The 21527-nt window shown below is 39.7% G+C and overlaps 2 protein-coding genes across 7 annotated transcripts in view; both read left to right on the plus strand.

The window, feature by feature from the left end:
- Positions 1-155: 155 nt before the first annotated feature.
- On the plus strand, positions 156-8732 carry LOC306943219 (nucleolin-like). Of its 3 annotated transcripts, none has more exons than XM_079529434.1 (13): positions 156-245; positions 630-681; positions 2046-2216; positions 2455-2532; positions 2689-2812; positions 3312-3463; positions 3737-3863; positions 4508-4647; positions 4822-4954; positions 5134-5270; positions 5407-5533; positions 6033-6198; positions 8260-8732. In XM_079529434.1, the coding sequence occupies exons 1-12, from the start codon at positions 231-233 to the stop codon at positions 6151-6153; spliced, it is 1377 nt and encodes a 458-aa protein (XP_079385560.1). In that variant the 5' UTR covers positions 156-230; the 3' UTR covers positions 6154-6198; positions 8260-8732. The 3 variants fall into 3 exon arrangements, with proteins under 3 accessions (XP_079385560.1, XP_079385558.1, XP_079385559.1); XM_079529432.1 differs by having other exon boundaries at positions 166-254; XM_079529433.1 differs by having other exon boundaries at positions 166-254; positions 5134-5267.
- Positions 8733-8840: 108 nt separating this feature from the next.
- LOC306943213 (polyamine-transporting ATPase 13A3-like) overlaps positions 8841-21527 on the plus strand; it is a 37623-nt gene continuing 24936 nt past the window's right edge. For all 4 annotated transcript variants that reach the window (XM_079529419.1, XM_079529421.1, XM_079529420.1 and 1 more), the window contains exons 1-6: positions 8841-9657; positions 11685-11748; positions 16049-16222; positions 18787-18966; positions 20705-20775; positions 21206-21289. In XM_079529419.1, the coding sequence (XP_079385545.1) occupies positions 11701-11748; positions 16049-16222; positions 18787-18966; positions 20705-20775; positions 21206-21289 (557 nt within the window). In that variant the 5' untranslated portion in view covers positions 8841-9657; positions 11685-11700. The remainder of the gene's footprint in view (positions 9658-11684; positions 11749-16048; positions 16223-18786; positions 18967-20704; positions 20776-21205; positions 21290-21527) is intronic.

The following is a 21527-nucleotide window of genomic DNA, read 5'->3' on the forward strand; positions in this document are numbered from 1 at the left end:
ATTTAATTTTTAAAATGTATTTTTCAAGCCATCGCCTGACAATTTACGAGCCAATCACAGCACGACAGTTCATCTCTAGGCTATGGGAGAATAATGTGCACGCTTGTTCCACCACGCATGCGTATTTAGAGACAACGCACGCAAGTTGTGACTGAGCATGCGCCCAGCACCCACATGTGTTTAGGAGTCGGACGTGCATTGAATTTGATCGACATCGTTAAAAAGAAAACATGGACAACTCAATCGTAATAACGGTATTATTATTATTTATGTATTATTGTTGTTGTTATTGTTTTAAAAGCACGTGGAACGTATTATATGTTGTAAATGAACGCTGCTCTCAGCTTTACTTTCGTTAATGACATCTTTAATGCAACTTTGTCACTGATATACTACACTGTAGTATATCAGTAACTACAGCATGCTAAGCCATGTTAATTGTACAGATACATGTGTAATAATATAGTGTTTAAATGATACAGAACAGCTTGACAGTGAACAGTTTATAGGTGAGGTATAGCTTAGAATGGCTTGATAGTTGATATTACATACTTTTCATATGATTGAAGTGTATACATATCACAGCAATTCTTGTGATATCTCTTTACACTCACATGATTCTCTTCTAGTCGAGAAAAACAGCTGGGGTAAATGTCAGTGACATAGAAGAGAGCAACACTGGTAAGTTATGCATTATTATTTACTGACCAGATGATATAAGTCATGCATACCTATTATGTTCCATTATTACATGGCTTGGTTGAATGCTTGATTCTGATTGGTCAATCGCTTAATTCAGCGGTGAGTTATCTCATGATAATGACCGCTCCGCTGTATAATGACCGCTGCCTAATCAAACCCTCTGAGCACCACCAGCTGCGCGGCTGCGCCCGCTTGATTTACTGCCGTTTCCAACATAACAGCCATGTAAACACACACACTACTGACACACAATGTAATTTACAGCTAAACATTGCTCTTAAAAATGTTTTTGAAAACATTTGAGCGAGAAATAGACGAAGCAGCTGGACCCGAAAATGGATTCTATTTGATCAACTCACTTCCTTGTTTTCCGACAGTGCTTCAGCCCTGCAGCTGGGCAGACTCAGCCAGCGCGAAGTTATGGAATACTTTTTTTGTTGTGTTTTGGATCAATGGATTAATTTATGTTAGTTAGCCATGTAATAAGCGGGATAATATCTGGCTAGGTGGTCATTGTCGGGATATAATTCACCTTCAGGGAGTGTAACCACCTCGGCTTCGCCTCGGTGGTTAAACTCCCTGTCGGTGAATTATCTCCCGACAATGACCACCTAGCCAGATATTATCCCTTACTTAACTTCTCATGAAAAGTATGTTCAAGGCAAGCTGAATACAACATGCATGCAGCCATTGACTTGACTTGATTGTGAGAGTGAAGCTAAAAGCTGCTATCTGTTCGTTTAATGTCATACCTGACATTCACAAGATGGAATCCCCGCTTGACCAGAGAAGATGTTGCACTCGATCGCTTCTTTCTTTATAAATTCATTTTGCACCAAGCAGCCTTCAAGACACATAAATCACAATGCATAAACAATTACACAATACATCATATACAGATCACACACTACTTTGACAATACTACAAATGTACACTACCATAGTTTGTTTAAAGTAGCTTTAAGTTCCTTGTCAGTGAACTGAATGAGATGAGAATGACATGATGAGCTGCTCTTGTAAATAGCATGTCTTTTGTGGTGGCAAACGATCAATTCTGTTTTCCAACACGTTTGTTTGTCACCTGCACATGAACTACCAGAAGATCATGATCATCTTCTCTTAAATTGAATCTTTGACTCTCACATTAAACACCTTTTCCAGTAATGGCAATGCCACCAAAACTGGACATTTTGAAAGTTTTTACCCAGCATGGCTGTCATGTGTCTTTGCTGTCACGTGATAACCGTGACCATCCATAAGAATGTTGAGCGATCAATCTTGCAGTTGATATATCAAGTAAATAGGTTGGTGATTTGATTGACACCGTGGTTACTGTGTCATCAGATTGTCAGGTGGACTCTGAACCTGCTCATGTTGCCGTGGAGGAATGCACATCCACAGTGACCGTATCCTGGAGTACAGAGGAGACAGAGAGAGGAGAGGAGGACCAAGAGGATTCAGATGGAGGAGAGAGTGATTCAAAGGAGGAGGAGGAGGAGGAGGAAAAAGATGATAGTAAGTTGTCTACGATTAGCAACATAAATTATTAATAGATGCTCAAGTCAAAATGACACATTTGGTGGTACTTTAATACAGTATATATCCATGGGAGCTTAATCCAGTGTGCAGACTATATTTTACTGGTTTTGCATGTTCTTCTGTCCAGCAGCACCTGGTATTTATTTTATCAATTGGATGTGAATGCTTTTGTTAAGTTTTTATGGTATTTCTATTTTGATTTGTACCTCCGTAGCTGTTGCAGTAACCGGAAAAAGAAAGGCAAAGGTTACAGATGAAACATCGCCATCTAAGAAAGCTAAGACCATTGATGGTATGAATTCCAAATAAGGACTATTACATGAATTATGCCAGGCTGCTTGTACTGTACCTGTATGAGTAGTGACAAATAGATTATCTGGATTATTGACGTAACCTTAACTAAGTAAGTGATACTCATAAACCATACATTTGACTTGTTTCTTTATAGATCTTTGTGTTTTTGTTGGCAACTTGAACACATCTAAGGATTTGGAAGAAGTAAAATCTTCATTATTAACTTACTTCGTCACACAAGGTCTCTTGATTAAGGATATTAAAATGGACCTTTCTGGGTGAGTATGATATTAAAATCTTGTCAACCATTAGGTGTCCTACCTGACACCAGGGTCAACATTTTTCAGGGGAAGGGTTTTTGGTTTTAAACAAATAAATAACACCTGCTGGCTACCTCCAACCATGCACTTTATTGACTAGTTGCACTTTATCAAGGGAATGTGTCTAATATCTCTGTTTTGTATGTTGGGTGTTTCATGGTGTTTTTCCTTTTCTTATGTGAACGTATATGTTATTTGTATGCAGCTGTGACTCTGTCTCCAAGACAAATTTCTCTCAAGGGAGACAAATAAAGAGAATCATGAACCTTGAACCACTGCTGATGTTCTAGTTATATTGTATTAACCCCTACAATACAGATTGGCTAAAATATTTTGTATTGATTAAAATACTGTCTTTAACAAGCAACACTCAATACCATACATTTCGTACTGTTTACTAATGTAGACATTGCAAATATTTGGAAAAAAACGACTTATGTTCTTTGTCCCCTTTTAGAAAATATGCGTTTGTAAACATGGCCTCGCAAATGGACTTTACCAAAGCTTTAACATTAAATGGAGAGCAGCTCCTTGATAGGCCGATGAGGATCGCCAAGGCTACGGGGAGAATCAAGGAGGTGGCGCCAATCCCTGTAGACAACAAAAAAGGTAAAAACGTAACTTCTCTTTGAGGTTTCATTGAAACCGTATGACCTATAAATGTACAATTTGTAGTACAATGGATGGTGCCAACAAGAGCATGCGTTGAGATCAGTTTGTGTTTACAGTCACACCACTAGAGGTCACTCTAGTACTATTTTACCAGGAATACTTGAAGGTTATATTGCAAGGTGCTGCTTTAACAATGTAACATTAGCTGAGATTTAAAATAAATGTAGATGTTGTGTTATAGTTTTATTTTAAGACCATCCTCTTTTACAGCTAAAGATGCCAGGTGCTTATTTGTGAAGAACATCCCCATCAGATCAACAAAGAAAGATGTTCAAAAAATATTTGAACAGGCCATAAATATCAGATTTCCTGGAGGGAGTTACAACCCAAACCAAGGGTGAGTTTTTAATAAAACCTGTGAATTTCTAAATTGTATCATTATTATTATTTTGTAGTAGTGCTAAAGGTATAGGGTAAGTGATATTATTAGTGTTAAATAGTTCTATATCCAGGAGAGTACCCATTTATCAGCTTAAATGTATAGTGTTCCATTTCCAATTGTGTCATCACTTCCAATTCCAGAGAGTTCTCTCCCCTAATTGGATGAAATGAGTATCGCCACCTGAAAATGCATAAACTAAAGAGCTGGAAAAACAGGACTCCCGTTACTGAACAAACACTATACATAGCAATTAGTACTATCAGAATATAGTGCTTTAACCTTAACAAAAACAGTATTATGATATCTTTATGGTTAATATCCTCGTTATTAAAATACCTAATTTAACCATGTTTAACCTGGCATCATTACGTGATAACTGTACAACATTGTTTAGATAAAAATAAATAAAAAGTTTAAAATTGTGGAAAGAGCAGATGTTTAAGCTCACAACGCATCAAATGACACATTGTGAGCTTGTATATCTGCTATTATTGACATTGGTCATATAACGATATATAAGACTTAAATAGCTAGCAGCTGTTAGAATGAAAAGTGTCATAGGAAGTATTGTGTAAAAGATGATTCATTTCTTCCAACAGCATTGCCTTTTTAGAATTCAAGACCGAGTCCATAGCCCACGACGTCATGGAGAAGAACCGTGGAACAAAGATGCAAGGCCGTGTTTTAATTGTTGATTATGTAGGAGATAAGAGTAGCCATAAACCCAGCAAAACTGCAGGTATTAATATGGTTTATAAAAGACTGTAAAGCAACTCCATGAATCATAGACTCACACAATTATCCATATTTACATTGAACTGTACATTTCGCCAAGATTGCCATGTAGTGAACTCCGGATAGATTATTGGTTTTAGATTGAAAAGTACAAAATATCTGTTTTTATGCATCCAAGTTGAGACTGCTGCTACAGGTACCACCTTATTTGTGAGCAACCTGGATTACGGTGTGCAAGAAAAGGCCCTGAAGAAATTATTTGGGAAAGCTGTCAGTATCAGTATACCTAAAAGAACGGGTAAACCTAGAGGGTAAGTAGTACTCCGTAGTATGGCCGCGTCACTTGCCGAACAGAACTAAACGCATGACACATTGACACTTATTTTTGACAACCTACACTGTTGCATGATGGGAGTATATATTAAGCTTAAATGTTTGTGCACATTCTGATATTGAACAAGAATCATCAACTCAACTTTGTCTTTTCTAGAATTGCCTACATTGATTTTGAAACTGTGGAAGATGCAACAGAAGCTCTGGAATCGACACAAAACAAAGAAATACGCAAAAGATCCATCACAGTGAAATTCAGTGACACTAAAATGAAGAACAGAGATGAAACATCATGTAATTATTATTTTCTCCCTCATACTTGCTGTATTTATGGTCTAATGACTGAAGCATGGCTAATGTGTCAGTTATTCTGGAACCTCACCATGAGCCTGGATGTAAAATATATATTTTTATTTATTTGCTGTTACAGTTCTCAAAGACACATTGATTGTCAAGGGCCTCGATAAAGAGACAAGTGAGGGGACTTTGAAAAGTGCCTTTGAAGGAGCCTTGTGTGCAAGACTTGTGAAAGACAAGGATACTGGCATGTCCAAAGGGTAGGTACCATAGAGTTTATGGTGGTTGAAAACCACTGGTCAACCCTTTTCATGTCGAGGTCCATTATTTATTCAGCATTTGAGCCATGGGCAACAGTTTGATGAGATCTAGTCTCAGATAGGTTGGATAGGATTCTGTCCACATTTCCATGCTGTATTCATGTGGTACCATAACTGGCAAACGTTGATCAAAATATCAATTCTTCTCCATTCTCTAATTGTGTAGGCTTCTTGTAAATTAAGTAATGCCGATGTTTAACAATAATTTAACTCTTGAGAGCGTAAAATGAAATCAAATGGAGCCGTGAGGGTCCATTTTGGTTTCACTTTATGCTCTCAAGAGGGTCCATTTGGTTACCAGCTCTCCATCAGTTAGCTGGGGAGTGGGGACCACCTGGAACTCACTGAAGGCACTGGTGGTGGTCCCCGAACCACTGCCATAGACAAATTATTACCTTCAGTATGGTCTGCTGTGTCCTAATGCTGGTCATTTTGATAGGTTTGGCTTTGTGGACTTTGCAACAGAAGAGGACTGTAGTGCTGCCAAAGATGTCATGCAGGACTGTGAAATAGATGGCAGTAAAGTAACGGTGAATAATGCAAAACCCAAGAAGCATTAACGCACCGGTGGACCTCCAGGAGTGGAAAAGAAACCTGGATAGGAGGTATAACCCAGTATCTTGGTCACAAGGCAAATATTGCTTTAATTCGTCAAAATCACTCCTGATTTACCGGTGTAGATCAATAATAAATTCCATAGATACATTTGTTTAATGGTAGGGCTCTTCACAGGCATTGTATCTATGAATGTTATCCACAATGCACAACCTTATATAGTCTTTGGTTGTGGACAATGTACATCTGTAGAACTGATCATGATTTAGTAAAACATAACTAGCTGAAAATCTTTTTTCTCAATGTATTTGTATTGAATTGTATATGCACATACATTGTATATGGGTACATATACAATGGACAAACACGTAACAAACAGTTCACAAATATAATAAGTAATAGTAACATCAATGACAGAAGTAAAAAGTAAGTAGGGCTGGGTGCAATAACCGCAATACAGCGGTTGTATAAGACTTACACATTACACATTTTATATTTATGTCTTACACTGTAAAGGGCCTTGCAAACGGCTCAGAGACATCGCGGTGCGACAACGCAAGCGTATTCACGTGAGCGTGGTCCCGTGTTTTTTTTTGCTCTCATGCTCGTTTCGTGCACACGCCCGCGACTCACCAGACCTGGATTCGGTTTAGCTTTTTTTTACGCTTGCGTTGTCGCGCCTCTCTTGAGCAGACCTGTCGTTGATCCAGGCAACAACGTGTGCGTTACTCGCTCCCCATTTGAAAGGCCCTTAAGACATATACCACGGTGTTCCATCGGTATACCATCGAGTTCATAACCGCAATTATGATTTTTTTATTTAAGATTTTATCCCACGATTTTGTAACCCATTTTTTATGCGCTACTCTCCCTCTGCCAACCTGGGGAGAGCCCCGACCTGAGCTCATGCTTCCTTCAATGCATGAGGAGTGAGCAGGTCTCTTACTGCACCACTGTGCCCCTTATATATTATTATAACAATTATTATATATATTTGTTATACCGCCATACCATCGGTAAACAGTGATTTATTACCGGAATAGCAGTTCTTCTAGAGCCTTGCTTATGCCTAAGCTCCACCTACTGTGTTGCATTGCGTTCGGATAGCATCAAAAAACGTAACGTCGGCAGTGGAGCACCCTTCATTGATTTTTAAGGGAACAGACGCTGACGCGACGCTTGATGGCTGCAGTGGAGCTTCGGCGTTACAAGGCAGAAGACTTAAAGGACTACTTCACCACTTTTCAACTTATCTTCATATAATTGGTCCTCACTGATGTTCATAATAAAATACCACAATTTATTTCTACTCAGTCTGTGTCTCATAGGAGGGCTGTGGGCAGTTCAGAAACGGTGAGAAACCCCTCCACCAGTGACATCATCATTAGGCAGATTTTTTTTTTAAACAAGATTTAAAAATATATTTAGATTTGTATTATCGTGAGAACAATGGCTTCCATTATTACATTGCAACTTTTCAGGAATAGAAAGCCTGCAGTTTCAATTAAATTGGATTCCCCATTGATGATGTCACTGGTGGACGGGTTTCTGAACTGCCCACAGCCCTCCCATCAGACACAGACCAAGTATATGAAGTTTGTTTGAAAAGTGGTGAAGTGGTCCTTAAGTTTAAGAATGCGACAAGGTTCAGTTACTGTAATATCTGAATACACTTCAAATGTAGAAGAATGTAGAATGTTAATAAACTCACATGACCAACGTGTGGAAAAGACTAGCAGGGGTTTGTTTACATCTGTCACAAGTAAGATGGACTGCAGGAAAAGTCTTTCTTGGACAGCCTACCAAGTATTTTTGCCCATTGTTGTTCTGTTATAACAGAGTTCAAATCCCCCTCCCAAAGCTAAAAAAAAATAAAATAAACATTACAAATATAACCATGAAACCTGGTTTTATGTGACCTTTTATTGGGCATTAATCCATAGGCTCGCTCCTTTTCTTTGGTTCAGGTTCCAATTGGATTTGAGCCTGCAGCTGCTGTTCTCATTTAAAAACTCATATCTTAAATTCCTACCTCTGCAAAACCAGTAATGTGTAGTTGTACCTCACTAGTGAAAAGTAAGTTGACTAATTGGTTTGATTGATTGTTTCAGGTAGAGGAAGTTTTCTCTGAAAAGATGATCCTGAGTGAGGCAAAAGGAGAAACCTGCCTTTCTTGAATGAACTGTTGAGACTTGTTGGGACCTGTAGAATGCCTGAAAGCACTTCCCAGCCTGTCTGCGTTTATTTGGCCAGTAAAAGCATTATTTCTGTTTTTGAAATGTAACACTTCCACAATGCTTTTTGTTTCTAATTGTGCACATCACCTGTGCACAAATTGTAATTTTATTTCATTTCACCAATCATTTTTTATTTTATTTCATAATGTAGTTCAGTGGAAAATATTAATGTTTTTTTTTCTCTGCAACTGTATATTGATTCTTCAAATCTTGAGTAGTGAATTAGTTTATTCATTTTATTTGTATCATATGCATATCAAAGAAAGAGATACCAGCAAGATGCAAACTGCTAATTTCCATCTGTAGTGCCTGGACAGGTGAAAAGAAACAATAAAGCAGAAAGCATATCATCTCCCCATATCATCTCTGCTGCAATGGACACACGCACGAGTGCACTGCGCGCACACACACACACGACATTGTAATAGCTGTTCTTATGTAATACAATTGACTTGCACCATACGTGTAGTTATGTATTGTTTACATTGTGTAAATACATCAAATAGGAGTTTGGGATAAAGTATTACTTCAGGGCTGTTAAAATGTCTACACGTCATCTACCATTGATTGCTAAACCTCAGCCAATATCCCCCATCATGTATCAATAGGCCGCTAATTATTAAGCTTGTATTCCTTCTGTGTTGCATGCACAGATACAATGCTGTTCATGTTAAGATCTAGGTCCATAGACTCCATGCTTATATCTGCAATTCTGCAGACTGAGACTACACAATAACTATTGGCCCCATCCCCATTATATTTGCAACTCTGACAAGGTACAAATGGGTACAAATGTGAATTGGGCACATTTTATACCCTCTAAGAGTTAAATTAGGACTCAGGATTTCTAGGTTTGAGAGAGGGACACCCCAAAACGAGGTAGGCTGTTCAAATGCTTCTAGCACTCGAATATATTGTGGACTGTCTGTCTGACTTGAGAGCTTAGCTTGAGAGAGAGAGAGACACCCCAAAACGTGTCCCCTGATGACCTCACATCCTGTTGTTCACTTCCTTCTCCATGGTGGGTGAATGGGTGTGCAGTATTCTGCATGGTGCTGCTGGTCTGAACAGCGGTCTGGTTCCCCGTTGAGTGTCCAACACATGAACACAACGACGTTGCACATGTGGGCACATTGTGGATCATCCCCAGACGCCAGGAGGAAACTGCAGCAAAGGAGATACACCCGAAGCAATACTTTAGCTCAATACATTTGTTTATAATTATATTAATGATGTGTTGCGCGTTGCCTGTTGAGAGAAAATAAAGTTCTGGTAAGTTAACTGACTTTTGCAGAAGTTATGCATACTGTTTATTTGCACAGAAATGACGTTTCCGCAGCAACGCGCTCTTTGGTCCTTCAATTTAACGGATTATGTTATCTGTCAAAAGTTAAAGATTTTGTGGATTATATGATGAAGTATAGCCGATTAACCGAATTTTGCAATCTGTGACCAGTATTGATTCTTAATTTGAATACTTTATAAAATGTTGAGTGTTGAAGTTGTATGTATAATCTTCAATAGCCTTTTAAGTGGATTCATATTTTTATGCCAAAATACTGAAATAAATCGAAAAAGCTCAGACAACTCACTCACATTTCATCACACACCTGTTTAATATTGTGATAAAACGTTAACGTGAACTCATCGAAGTCTTTGGTGCACTATAGCTGCACATCTGTGTAAATTAAAAACAGTCAGCTCACATAAGGTGCCCATTTTAATAATCGTCTACGGGCCAGCTGCATTGGATGCATGCTTATTACACAGTCTACACTTACTATGACTTCTTTCTGTCTGTCTGTTGCATAGATTTAAGATTTGTGGATAAACTTTTGTATTTGTATTGAAGGGGAAGCCAGAATCTGACATGTTTAACCCGTATTAACCATTTTAGGCCTATGTTGTTGTTTTGCTCACGTGGTAAACAGTCATATCACATGTGTTTGTTGCATCCTTCTGCAAATGTAGAAAGTGCAGAGTGCAGACGTGTAAAGCATAAAGGTCCTGATCGAATAGTTTTTTCGGCTACTTATGGATGGGAGATATATATATATATATTTATTAAACATATATATATATATATATATATATATATATATATATATATATTAAACTGTAGTATGTAGCCTATTATATTAGTAGATTTACCTCTACTTTTATTTAGTAGTGACAGATTTGCAATGATCATGCATGCTAAATTGGGGACCCATATTATGTTTTGTGTGTCCAATTTGGGAACATATACAGTAGGTACACAAAGGTATTGGTAAGAAAAATACTCTTGTACCAGCTTGAGTAATAAAGGTGCCCTGAGCAAAACAGTAGCCTAGTTATATTTGAGTGAAACACTCCCATGAGAAAATGTGGGTCAGCGATAAGTTATTTAAATGAAGGAGTTCAAGGAGAAATGTAGACACTTAACCCTAGATGAGCATTATATTCCCTTTATAGGATGCAGTGATGATATCATCATGACATCATCATACAAAACATACTGATGTGTCAACAACTCTCTTGCACATTTCTTGCACACTATTTATCAACTTTCAACATGTCATCCCTATTTTGGGCATGTTATAGGTGAATATTGCCAAAACATTTCCAAAAATTACAATTTCACGTGTTGTGTGAGCTTGTAAATGTGTCGTCTGATTTAACATACAGCGCATAAGTAGGCTAATTAAAAAGGTCAGGTGGAGCAGGTAGACTTACTGTAGTTCTCCGCAAAGTTAACAGACTATTTTCTTGCCCTTCAGAGTTCACATAATTTTTTTATATATATATATATATAATTTAGCCCTTTTGAAGTTTTGATTTGATTTGATTGATTGAGATTGAGTTAATAAGGCCTGCCTGCTATAGTTACAATAGCATAGCACTCGAATCATGCCAATGATTATAGATTACTCTGATCTTGTACTATAGACTTAGACTGGAATCCAGACTGACTCACTATGGAACGTAGCAAGTCAGTCAGGATTCTGGGCTAATTTTCAAGTAATAAGAGCATCTGCTAAATGCCTAAATTGTAACATGTCGGGCAGGCATATGGTTTTATTATTGTTTAAGTTCTGAGTCTTAATGGGTTTTAAAAGAATGACATTCAAATACACCTCTGGTCGCCTTGACCCGTTTCTATTCTTCCTGTAGAAGGTGAATGTGTTCATTGTTCATCTCGACTATATGTTACATGTTTATTGACGCTATATGATTGAAGACTTCCACATGTGATAAGAAAACCGTGACAAATGAAACGCATTAAAAAGGAATCAAGCACTTGTTCCTCCTCTCCGTAGTGTCAACACTGCTGGCATGATGAAGCGAGAAGTGACCATCAATGAGGGCCTGGAGGATGAGATGGTAAATAAAACCCCATACAATATATGTACTATATTGCACTATAATGGACTACATGTGATGGCGATGTTAAAGATGCAACCCAGAACCTCTTTAGTGAAAAGGCCTACAATTTTATTTTGACCAGTATGGTGGAGTTACTATAGTATACTATGTTATTGTTAATACAATGTAATAGCATATTGCAGTGATTCAAGGTAGTCTTCCTCTTCCATTGAGAAAGACCTGTGTGTCGGGTAGGACACCTACTGGTTGAATAGTATTACTGCCTGACATTTCTGGACTAACATTCTTCAAACCTTTTTGGCCCCAAGGATCCCTTCCAATATATTCAATAGCATATTAATAGTAGTAAGCACTATGCAACTGGAGTGTATTAGGTGATATTTGTGTATCAGGGCTATATTCTGAAATGACAACAACCCTCAAAGAATGAGGGATCCTACAGTACAAACACATTAACCATAGCATTAGCATAGAGCATACTGTACATGTTGGACAATGTAACTGAACAAGGCAAGGTTCCCCAAGTAGGTACAGGGTTCAGAATGAACAGAACCAGAGGCTGATGTATCAAAAGTGTCAAGTTTATTCAACATGTAGAAAAATATATTCAAGTTAAAATACAGAAGGGAAGAGGTTTTATTATAGCTGGGAAATCATGATCCTAAAAGTGGGACTGAGCCCAAGGGCAGGTGATATAGGTTGAACTAAGGCTTCAGGGCCTACTGGGTCCTCCAAATTCGCTGTGTGTTTAACACAGCGAATAAACAAATCAAAACAAACCAAAAGCAAATAAAGTAATTACTTTATTTGTAATCACAGCAAACAAAATCCAAACCATTACATGCACTATTAATTAATGGCCCAGTATGTATACGCCTATGTCCTCAACACCACTATGGCACATGGCCCAACAAACAATCTGGTAAAACCCAGTCTCAAATACAATACGGCACGGTGGGAAAAGCAGTGAAAGGTTGTAGGTTAAAGATAAAGGTAAAGAAAACTTTGTACATTAATTTACATAAAATGGAAATTTGTCTTTGGCACACCGGCAGTCAGTTTACAATAATAAAACATTACATAAAATACACAAATGCATTAAAATACTATATAAAATGCATTCACATAGCACATCAACAGTGATCATGGGCTGTGGGGATTTAGTGGTGAACTATTTAAACATCTTATTTAAAATGTCCACAGCAGTTGGCACAAAAAAGTTTTGTAACCCTTCTTTTTAGCTAATTTGGCTCTAAGCCTCCTGCCTGATGGCAAGAACGAAGAGGGTGGGTGGAATCCTTGTAAATCTGAATTGCCTTTTTGGTTATGGAGCGGATGTATATGTCCTGAAGTTGCAATTGTTTGTCTCCAATGATCTTACTGGCCTGGTTGACTACCTGGGTGAGCTTGTTTTTATCTCTGAGAGATTCCCATATCAGGATACGATGTTAAAAGTGAAAACACTCAGTGAGTGACCTATAGACCATGGTCAGAGTATGTTTACTAGGCATTAAAACTTCTGTTTCCTGAGAAGATAAAGCTGCTGCCTTGCCTTTTTGTAGATGTTATCTGCATTGGTCTGAAAGGTGAGTTTATTGTCTATAGTTGTTCCCAGATATTTAAAGTGACTGACCTGCCCCACTCATAATAACAGGCCTAAATATAAAGATGGACCCTGAGCCCTCTGGGTCCAAACTTGGTCTTAGTGACATTAAGGTCAAGGAAGCCAGGTGGCAATACGGTCAATGTGCTGGGAGTAGGAGGGACTGGAAACGTCCTGCATCAGCGTACTTTATGAGAGAGAACTCTTTGTTGTTGTATTTCAACTCATTTGTGTATAGGGAGAATAACAGATAAAACACAACCCTGTGGAACGCCAGTATTCAGGACAAGGCAGTCAGACAGAATGTTATTAATACAGACACACAGGCGTCTTAGGAGAACATGGGGTTGGACCGTATTAAAAGCAGAGGAGAAGTCCATAAAAAGGACACAGATATATGTTTTGTTAGGTATGTTAGTTGTCTTACAATAGATCACATAATACATCTGGTTAGCCGCAATTTGCAACTCTAGATGTTTTTACAATGGGATGAATCTAGAGTTGCAATACCCTCCATTGACTCATCCAATTGCGTTTGTGATCTAGTCCAAGCTTGAATTATCCTCTAGATTCATCCCATTGTAAAAAAATCTAGAGTTGCAAATTGCGGCTAACATCTGGTTACCCCTCAATACAAATTCATTACATTATACAAAATATAGCTAAATGACTATTAAAATACAACAAAATACCAAACCCTACCCGGTCAATATACTCAAGGCTCCCACTGAATACACACAGACACAGGAGTGGCTGTGGAAGTGGTTAACCCAGGAAAGGACCTGGAGGCTCTGGAAGTACAGAGGATAAATCAGGCTATTAACAGTTGACTACGGTAACATTGTCCCCATGTCAAAAACCCTCTTAAAACCTAGCTGCAATTTGCAACTCTAGATTTTTCTATAATGGGATTAAGAGTTGCAATACCCTCCATTGACTCCCCATTCATCCAATTTGCTTTTGCGATCTGCTTGTATGAAACGACATTAAACTCACCAACATTGCAGCTCTAGGCCAAGCTTGAATTATCCTCTTTCAATCTTCCAAGCTTGTTTCATAAAAAGTCACCGTAGACATGTGTTGGAGTTTGGAAGCACTCGTCAAAGTCACTGAACGGCCCCACTTACCACCCATCTTGCATTTGCACATAATGCAGGAGGCAGCAGCGCGACCCATTAATAAAAACTGCTTCCAAACTCCAAGTAAATCGCAAAAGCAAATTGGATGAATGGGGAGTCAATGGAGGGTATTGCAACTAGAGTTGCAAATTGCGGCTACTTAAAACCTATTCCCCTATCCTTTACTGACTCCGGCAGCGTCCCAGCTCTCCCTCACAAAACATCACACCTGCCAAACTCTGTAAATGTCAAATATAAAATGACACTAATTATATATCCCCATATTATAATCAACATTTGCTTGAGGTTTTCTTACCAAGTACTAGGTTGTACTCCTCACGCCTCCAGGTCCACAACAAACACTCAAATCAGGCTTCTGGCCAAACATGAGGCCTCAAACCTGGTCACCCCTTTTATGCACTACCCTTAAAGGGGCAGTGCTACATTTGGGACAATGTAGTCCCTGGTGTGTTGTATGCACCTAAAGAGACAGACAGACAGACAGACACACACACACAGTATCACGTGAAATAAACTGTGATCCAAAAATAAACAAATTATCCGGCGGTTTGAGTTATATGGATATGAAGAATCAACTGACGGCAAACTTTGGTCAGAAACAGACTGTAAAATATGAGTGACTGACCATCAGTCTGTCTCTCTCTCCCCCCTCTCTCCCTCTCTCTCATCCGTTGTCGAGTGCACTGCTTGTCGCTGTATTACAACACTCCTCACTAATAAACAGGCCCTCTCTCACGCACGCCCGCTCTGTTTGGTAATGTTTTTGGATCTCAGTGGAAATATAAGCTGCAGGACTCCCGCGGGACAGAGAGAGAGAGAGAGAGAACACACACACACACAGAGAAAGAGAGAGAGCGAGAGAGAGAACACACACACACACACAAACACACAAGAGAGAGAGAGCGAGAGAGAGAGAACCTGAAGTTGTGTGTCCATGATGTCCACCTTATGTTTGCACATTAGACAAACGGACATTGATCATGTGAAATCCCGTCTTCTGCATAACATTCTGTCTGAGTGTCTGTCTGTCTGTCTGTCTGTTCAGTGAGTGCTGGAACAGCAAGCGTGCAGCAGTATGTTCCTAAACTAAAGAATAAGATCCTTACTAAAAATGGCTAGGGGCCATTGGAAGAGTGCAGGAGGAAAAAGAACGTGTCAAGTAGCGACACGCTGTTAGCTTGTAGATCTGTTTTGCAAATTTGTGACGTATTTTGCACCACGTAGGGTGGGCCTAATGGCCAAAAAAGGTGGCTAAAATGTGCAAATGTATATTAACTGTAAAATGTGCCTGAATAATAGAGTTTTATATTAACTGTACAATATGTAAATACATTGATGGCGGGGAAATAATATCCATAGATCATAGCCAGAGCATTGATGAATATTGGAGCCAAGTGGAGTGCTCGTGAGCTGAGCAATAGCTGACGGCGTGGGCATTCTAGTTATAGGAGTAGGATATTGGATCCATTGGAACGCAATTTCTTGCTTTCCATTTTCTGAAAAGTAACAGTTTTGGACATGTCATGTTCTTATGATGTCCCACTGCCCTCTGCAGGAGGTGTGGGGTTACCGGCCCTGTCTGTGGAAGATGATCTTGGTGGGCGTGGGAGCGCTGTGCTCCGGTGGTCTCCTCCTGCTGTTACTCTACTGGCTCCCGGAGTGGGCCGTGAAGGGAACCTGCACACACACCTCCCTCAGAGAGGCACACACACTCCTGCTCAGGACCACGGTAAAGAGGCACACATCTCCATCCATCAGACACACACACACACACGACTGGTGCACAAATCAAGGTGAGCGACGGAGGGTGGCGGTGAGCAAGGAGCGAGCGAGCCAACAGGCCCCTGGAGCGACAAGCACATATACAAGTTCACTGCGTGTCACTTGGTGTCGCGCTGAGAGCTTTTACATCTGCTATTTTTGAAACATCTACAACTTCTGACATTTTGTAGAATCAGCCTCAGGTCTTAAGTGGGTTAAATGCATTTTCTCAATTTAGAGCTTGTAGGTCGGAAAATGGATGCAAGGTGCACCACCCTGCTCACTGGGAGCACTTAGGGATTCAGTGTCTTGCTCAAGGGGTATTTCAACACACACAGACCTTCCCAATTCCAAGACTATATCGCTTGAGCCACTGCCGCCCGGGCCGCTCCTAATGTATGAAAGAACTTTATTAGGGCTCACGTGTACAGTAAAGAGCTGTGTTCAATGTGCCATCTTGCCAAGCTGAAATTAAGGTAGAATTTATATGGTGTAAGAGCCACTTTATGAGTTCATGTCATGATGACCTTGTTTGCTTGATTGTGCCTATTCTGTGCAGCAGTGTTTGATCTCATGTTGATTAGTGCAGCAGAGTACTCTTTTTACTGCCTTGCTTAGATTGGTCAGCTCTTGATTGAATGTTTGTGATTGGTGCTCCTTTTTCTTTGATGTCTAAATTACCCTCCTGTCCTGTTTGAGTTTGTCAGAAGCTGTAGTAGAGAGAGCACATGTTTTTCTACCACATGTTATCCCACACCATGTAACCTTACTAAGACATTTTGTACAACCTGTAATTTTTCCTTTACATCAAGTAAAGTGTTACAACTGGTACCACGTGCGTCAGATTATTTGTGCTCACAGCTTTGGAAGGTAATATATTTTGAAAAGTGAACAGAAAATATACGCCTCTATATATGGCATGATGATGAGTGTCCTTTGCATGAACCCGTAACCTGTCCTACACTACAAAACCTAATAACAAATGTAGTTACTGCATTCCATGAATGTTGTGTTGCATTATACAACAAGATCATTCATGTAGTTATTTCCCCCCTGGCTCATGACGTCATGAATGATAAGGTCAATTGAGAATCGTACAGCCTCTGAATAAAGTAATCTTGTGTTTTCTGGTGAGCTCTTATCAATATTTTTTTAATTAAAAACGTTATTCCCCAGATTACACAGAACAAGTAATCTCTTGTTTGGTCTCATCTCAATTTGTGAGAACTTGTTTTCATCCAATCAAACATGAGGAAAGTGTGTGCACAGCCCAATATAATATGATTCACTTTTGTCTAAAAAAAGAACAACAAACTAGAAAAAATAAGTAGGGGCGGCAGTGGCTCAGGGGTAGAGTGGCTGGATGGTAACCACAAGGTTGCCAGTTCGAACCTGGGCTCTGCAATAAGGGATCTGAGTGGTGGGGAACCAGGCACGCGTACACACACACACACACACACACAATAAGATTGCATAATGTGCATACACATATGTGAATATATATAAATAGATGATTAAATACATATATTATAAGTAGGACACACGCACATTATATATCTATTATACATTTGAAAAGGTGTACCCAAAAAGTTGTACCCAACCCAGGAAAAGGGACCCAAAGTCACCAGCTACTACGTCACTCACACTAAGACGTCACAGACTTACCCTCCGCGTCGATCCACGGCTATCTCCTCATGTCGCGCCGCACGCCCACACTCAACACCACCCGCGTAAAAATTGTCATTGCACTGCCACTAAAGCCGGCTCCCGTCCAGACTCACAAACAATATCAATATCAATAATAAACACAAACACTCACAAGCACCGACACCCCCGCACGCACACACGCCACAAAACGCTAATAATAATACAAAATAAGAACACAACACTAATAACAACTATAATATCAACAGTACAGTACAGTACATCACAATATTAATCCATGTAATAATAATAATAATAATAATAATAAATAAGAACACAACACTAATAACAACTATAATATCAACAGTACAGAGTACAGTACAGTACATCAGAATATTAATCCATGTAATAATAATAATAAAAAATAAGAACACAACACTAATAACTATAATATCAACAGTACAGTACATCAGAATATTAATCCATGTAATAATAATAATAAAACACTGTCCTGCGCCTTGCCATGCTCGCTTTCATACGCAAATACACAAAAACAAACAAGGCCACTCAGCCAGCTTGGCAACTTTGCGCTTTCCAAGCAAATGCATAAATGAAAACATCATGGCTTGCCATTGCCTTCTTCCCATTTGCGTATCGCATGGCGCTAGGATGAGCGGGCCGAAGGCCCGCGAAATTCTAGTATATATACATAATATTCAAAGTACTGCAAAGTGTGCTATTTATGTACATAGCCACTTAATACCTTACTGCTTTCTTTCGTTACTGTTATTGTTGATACAATGTTGAGGTGCCAAAACCAAAGAATTTTAATCTTGTGTTCTTGTATGAGTTGTAAACAAATAAAAAAAATGTGCATCTTGACCTCAGGATGAGTTCAAGCAGTGGTTTCGGGCCAAGGTACACGTGATGCTGGCTCCAGGGAAGGGCCCCTTCGACAGCGTGGATCTCCAGACCATCGTTGACTTGCCTAACGGGGACGCCGTCCATACCTTCTCTACTGTTAATGAAGACCTTCCAGAGATGTGTTCTCATAGCCAGCCTATTCAGGTACTAGAGTGAGAGAATCATGTCATGTGTTACAATGTGTACTGCTGATAAGGAGCTGGGGGGAAAAACCTAGAACTCAATACTGTAGGTTTTAAAGCTGCAATCCTCAGCGTTAATTTATGTGCAACTCTGAGTGTACAATTTTAATGAATAAAACGTTAATTGAGTGCAGAAAAATGACGTTTCACAGGCGCGCTTCACCGTTTCAGTGCTCCTTCAGCAGCCTTTGCTTCTAAATGTTGGCGCTCTTGCAGCGATACTTTAGTCTTCTTTCAGTTTCAAGGTTGGTGCTCTGTGCTGCAGCACCTTAAAGGGACATTTCACTGCACTGAAGAAACTGCAGTCAGTGTCAATGTTAATAGTATTTGTAGTAGATAACAGTAGCACAATTTGAAATTTGCACACTATGGCCAGAAAAAGAATGAAGTCTGTGTGTTTCACTAGGTTTTGACTGGATTGCTGAATTCATACAATGCCCATAATGCTTTAGTGCACTTCCCCTCCTTGTGGAGAGGGGGAGGCTGCATGGAGGTGTGACTTTGTAGTCCAGGAAGGAAGTGAGACCACATTTTCATGACAGGGTTTTTTTTGGTCATGAACATGGCATCATTACTAAAATATCTACCAAACCATATTACACACATAAAACCCCCAGTAAAGTGTTTCTTGTGTCCAAAACATCATTAAAATAAGCTCTGGTTGCAAAAGGGGTGAAGGGGGAAAGTGGTAGCCTGGTATCCAGCCTGCTTCGCTACGTTCGGCGGATTTTTTTTTCTCTCTTCGCTTATCAGTCTGGAAAGCCTCCCATTGGGAGGTTTTGCAGAACTACACTAGAACTACATATGTTACGTAGTCAACGTCGTTGCTGATTGGATGTTGTTCCAACGAATGAGAGTAGCGTTAGGCAACCTACGTCATCAGCCAGCGCCACCCTCCATGCTTTTCAGTAGCAGTAGCTGCGCTTTGCTATGACGTCTCACTGGTGCTTTGTCCCGCCCCGCACCACAGACCAATCAGAAGCCACGTTAGGTTTCGAAGCTTTTGGCATGTCCCGCCTCCCTTGGAGATAGGAGGCTTTCCAGACTGATAAGCGAAGAGAGAAAAAAAAATCCGCCGAACGTAGCGAAGCAGGCTGGATACCAGGCTAGGAAAGTGGCCCTTTAAGCCATTCCATTAAACCGGCACTAGACTGGAACTCACATAGGCAGCTCCTGGCAGGATCCGCCGGGAGAAACTAGGCGAAGCTGCACTGCTGGACATGAGACTAATTAATTAACAGAGATAGAGAGGTGTGTGTGTGTGTGTGTGTGTGTGTGTGTGTGTGTGTGTGTGTGTGTGTGTGTGTGTGTGTGTGTGTGTGTGTGTGTGTGTGTGTGTGTGTGTGTGTGTGTGTGTGTGTGTGTGTACGTCAATTTAACAAAGGTGTACTGTAGACGATCAGAAATCAGCAGAGAGTGAGCAACGTGTGCGCTACTGTATGCCGAATTGAAGTGGACTCAGCCCCAGACTTTTTTTTTCTCCCTGGAAATAAAAACGTCTGGGTTTCCAAGCCGGCACTGGTTGCACCTTTGATCAACATATAATTGCTGTAAAAGGAAGTGCAGTTAAAAAGTTAATATATTTTATGTATGTATTGAATGTATTTTAAATCACAAGTTCCATGTCTCTACTCTAGCAACTTATATCTCTCTGTCTTGCTTACTTTAATGCTGTGATTCCTTCCCTTCATCATTTTTAGATCCACTATTTTACCCACCACAGCACAAAATACTACTGGAACGACGTGAAGCAGGGTTTTGTCATTTATAAGTAAGAGCTGCACAAATACAAACAATCAAACAAACATTGTGCTGTGTAGTACTTGTGTACTCAATTCACTAATGCTTTGTAAAAAAAGAAAATGAATACTCCAGAATCCAGTTACAGTTGTTGATCGACTTTCATGTTAGTGATGATGTGCTTTAGGGCTTATTATCTTTAGTGATTGTTCTATGGACCTTTTCGAATAACCGAATAATTAATCACTTAATCACTTAAAGCCTATACTATAATACTCTGTTGTACAATACTGTTGCGTATTTAAAAAATAGCAAACATATATCAGCTGACTGACTTATAGATCAGACTGAAAATTATTGATTATAATTGATTATTTTTCATAATCGATTCATTCGATGAATCCCATTAACTGTTGCACCCCTGGATTGCACATCTAGAGATAAGTGTCATCCTTTTCTAGAGGCCTGGAGGATCTGAAGTTGAGCTGCAGTGACATTCACTCTGACCACAGCTCTGGTCTCAGCACAAAACTGCAGGAATACAGGTACAGTACACTGTTTTGATCCTCCAACACATCCAGTTCACGTGTGGATAAACAGCTCTATAATTTGGCTACTGCTATTAGGGCTTGTCCTCGACTACAGAAAGTCACCTGGGTTGCCCAGGCGGAAGCAGTCTCTCAATCAGGGCCGCACAGAGAGGGGAGGGGGTCAGCAGAACAAGCCCAACAACACACTGGCCAAAGTTTCAACAGTAAGTAGGGCAGATAAGCTCATATATGG

The sequence above is a fragment of the Electrona antarctica genome, assembly GCF_951216825.1.
Source record: "Electrona antarctica genome assembly, chromosome: 19".
NCBI lineage: Eukaryota > Metazoa > Chordata > Actinopteri > Myctophiformes > Myctophidae > Electrona > Electrona antarctica.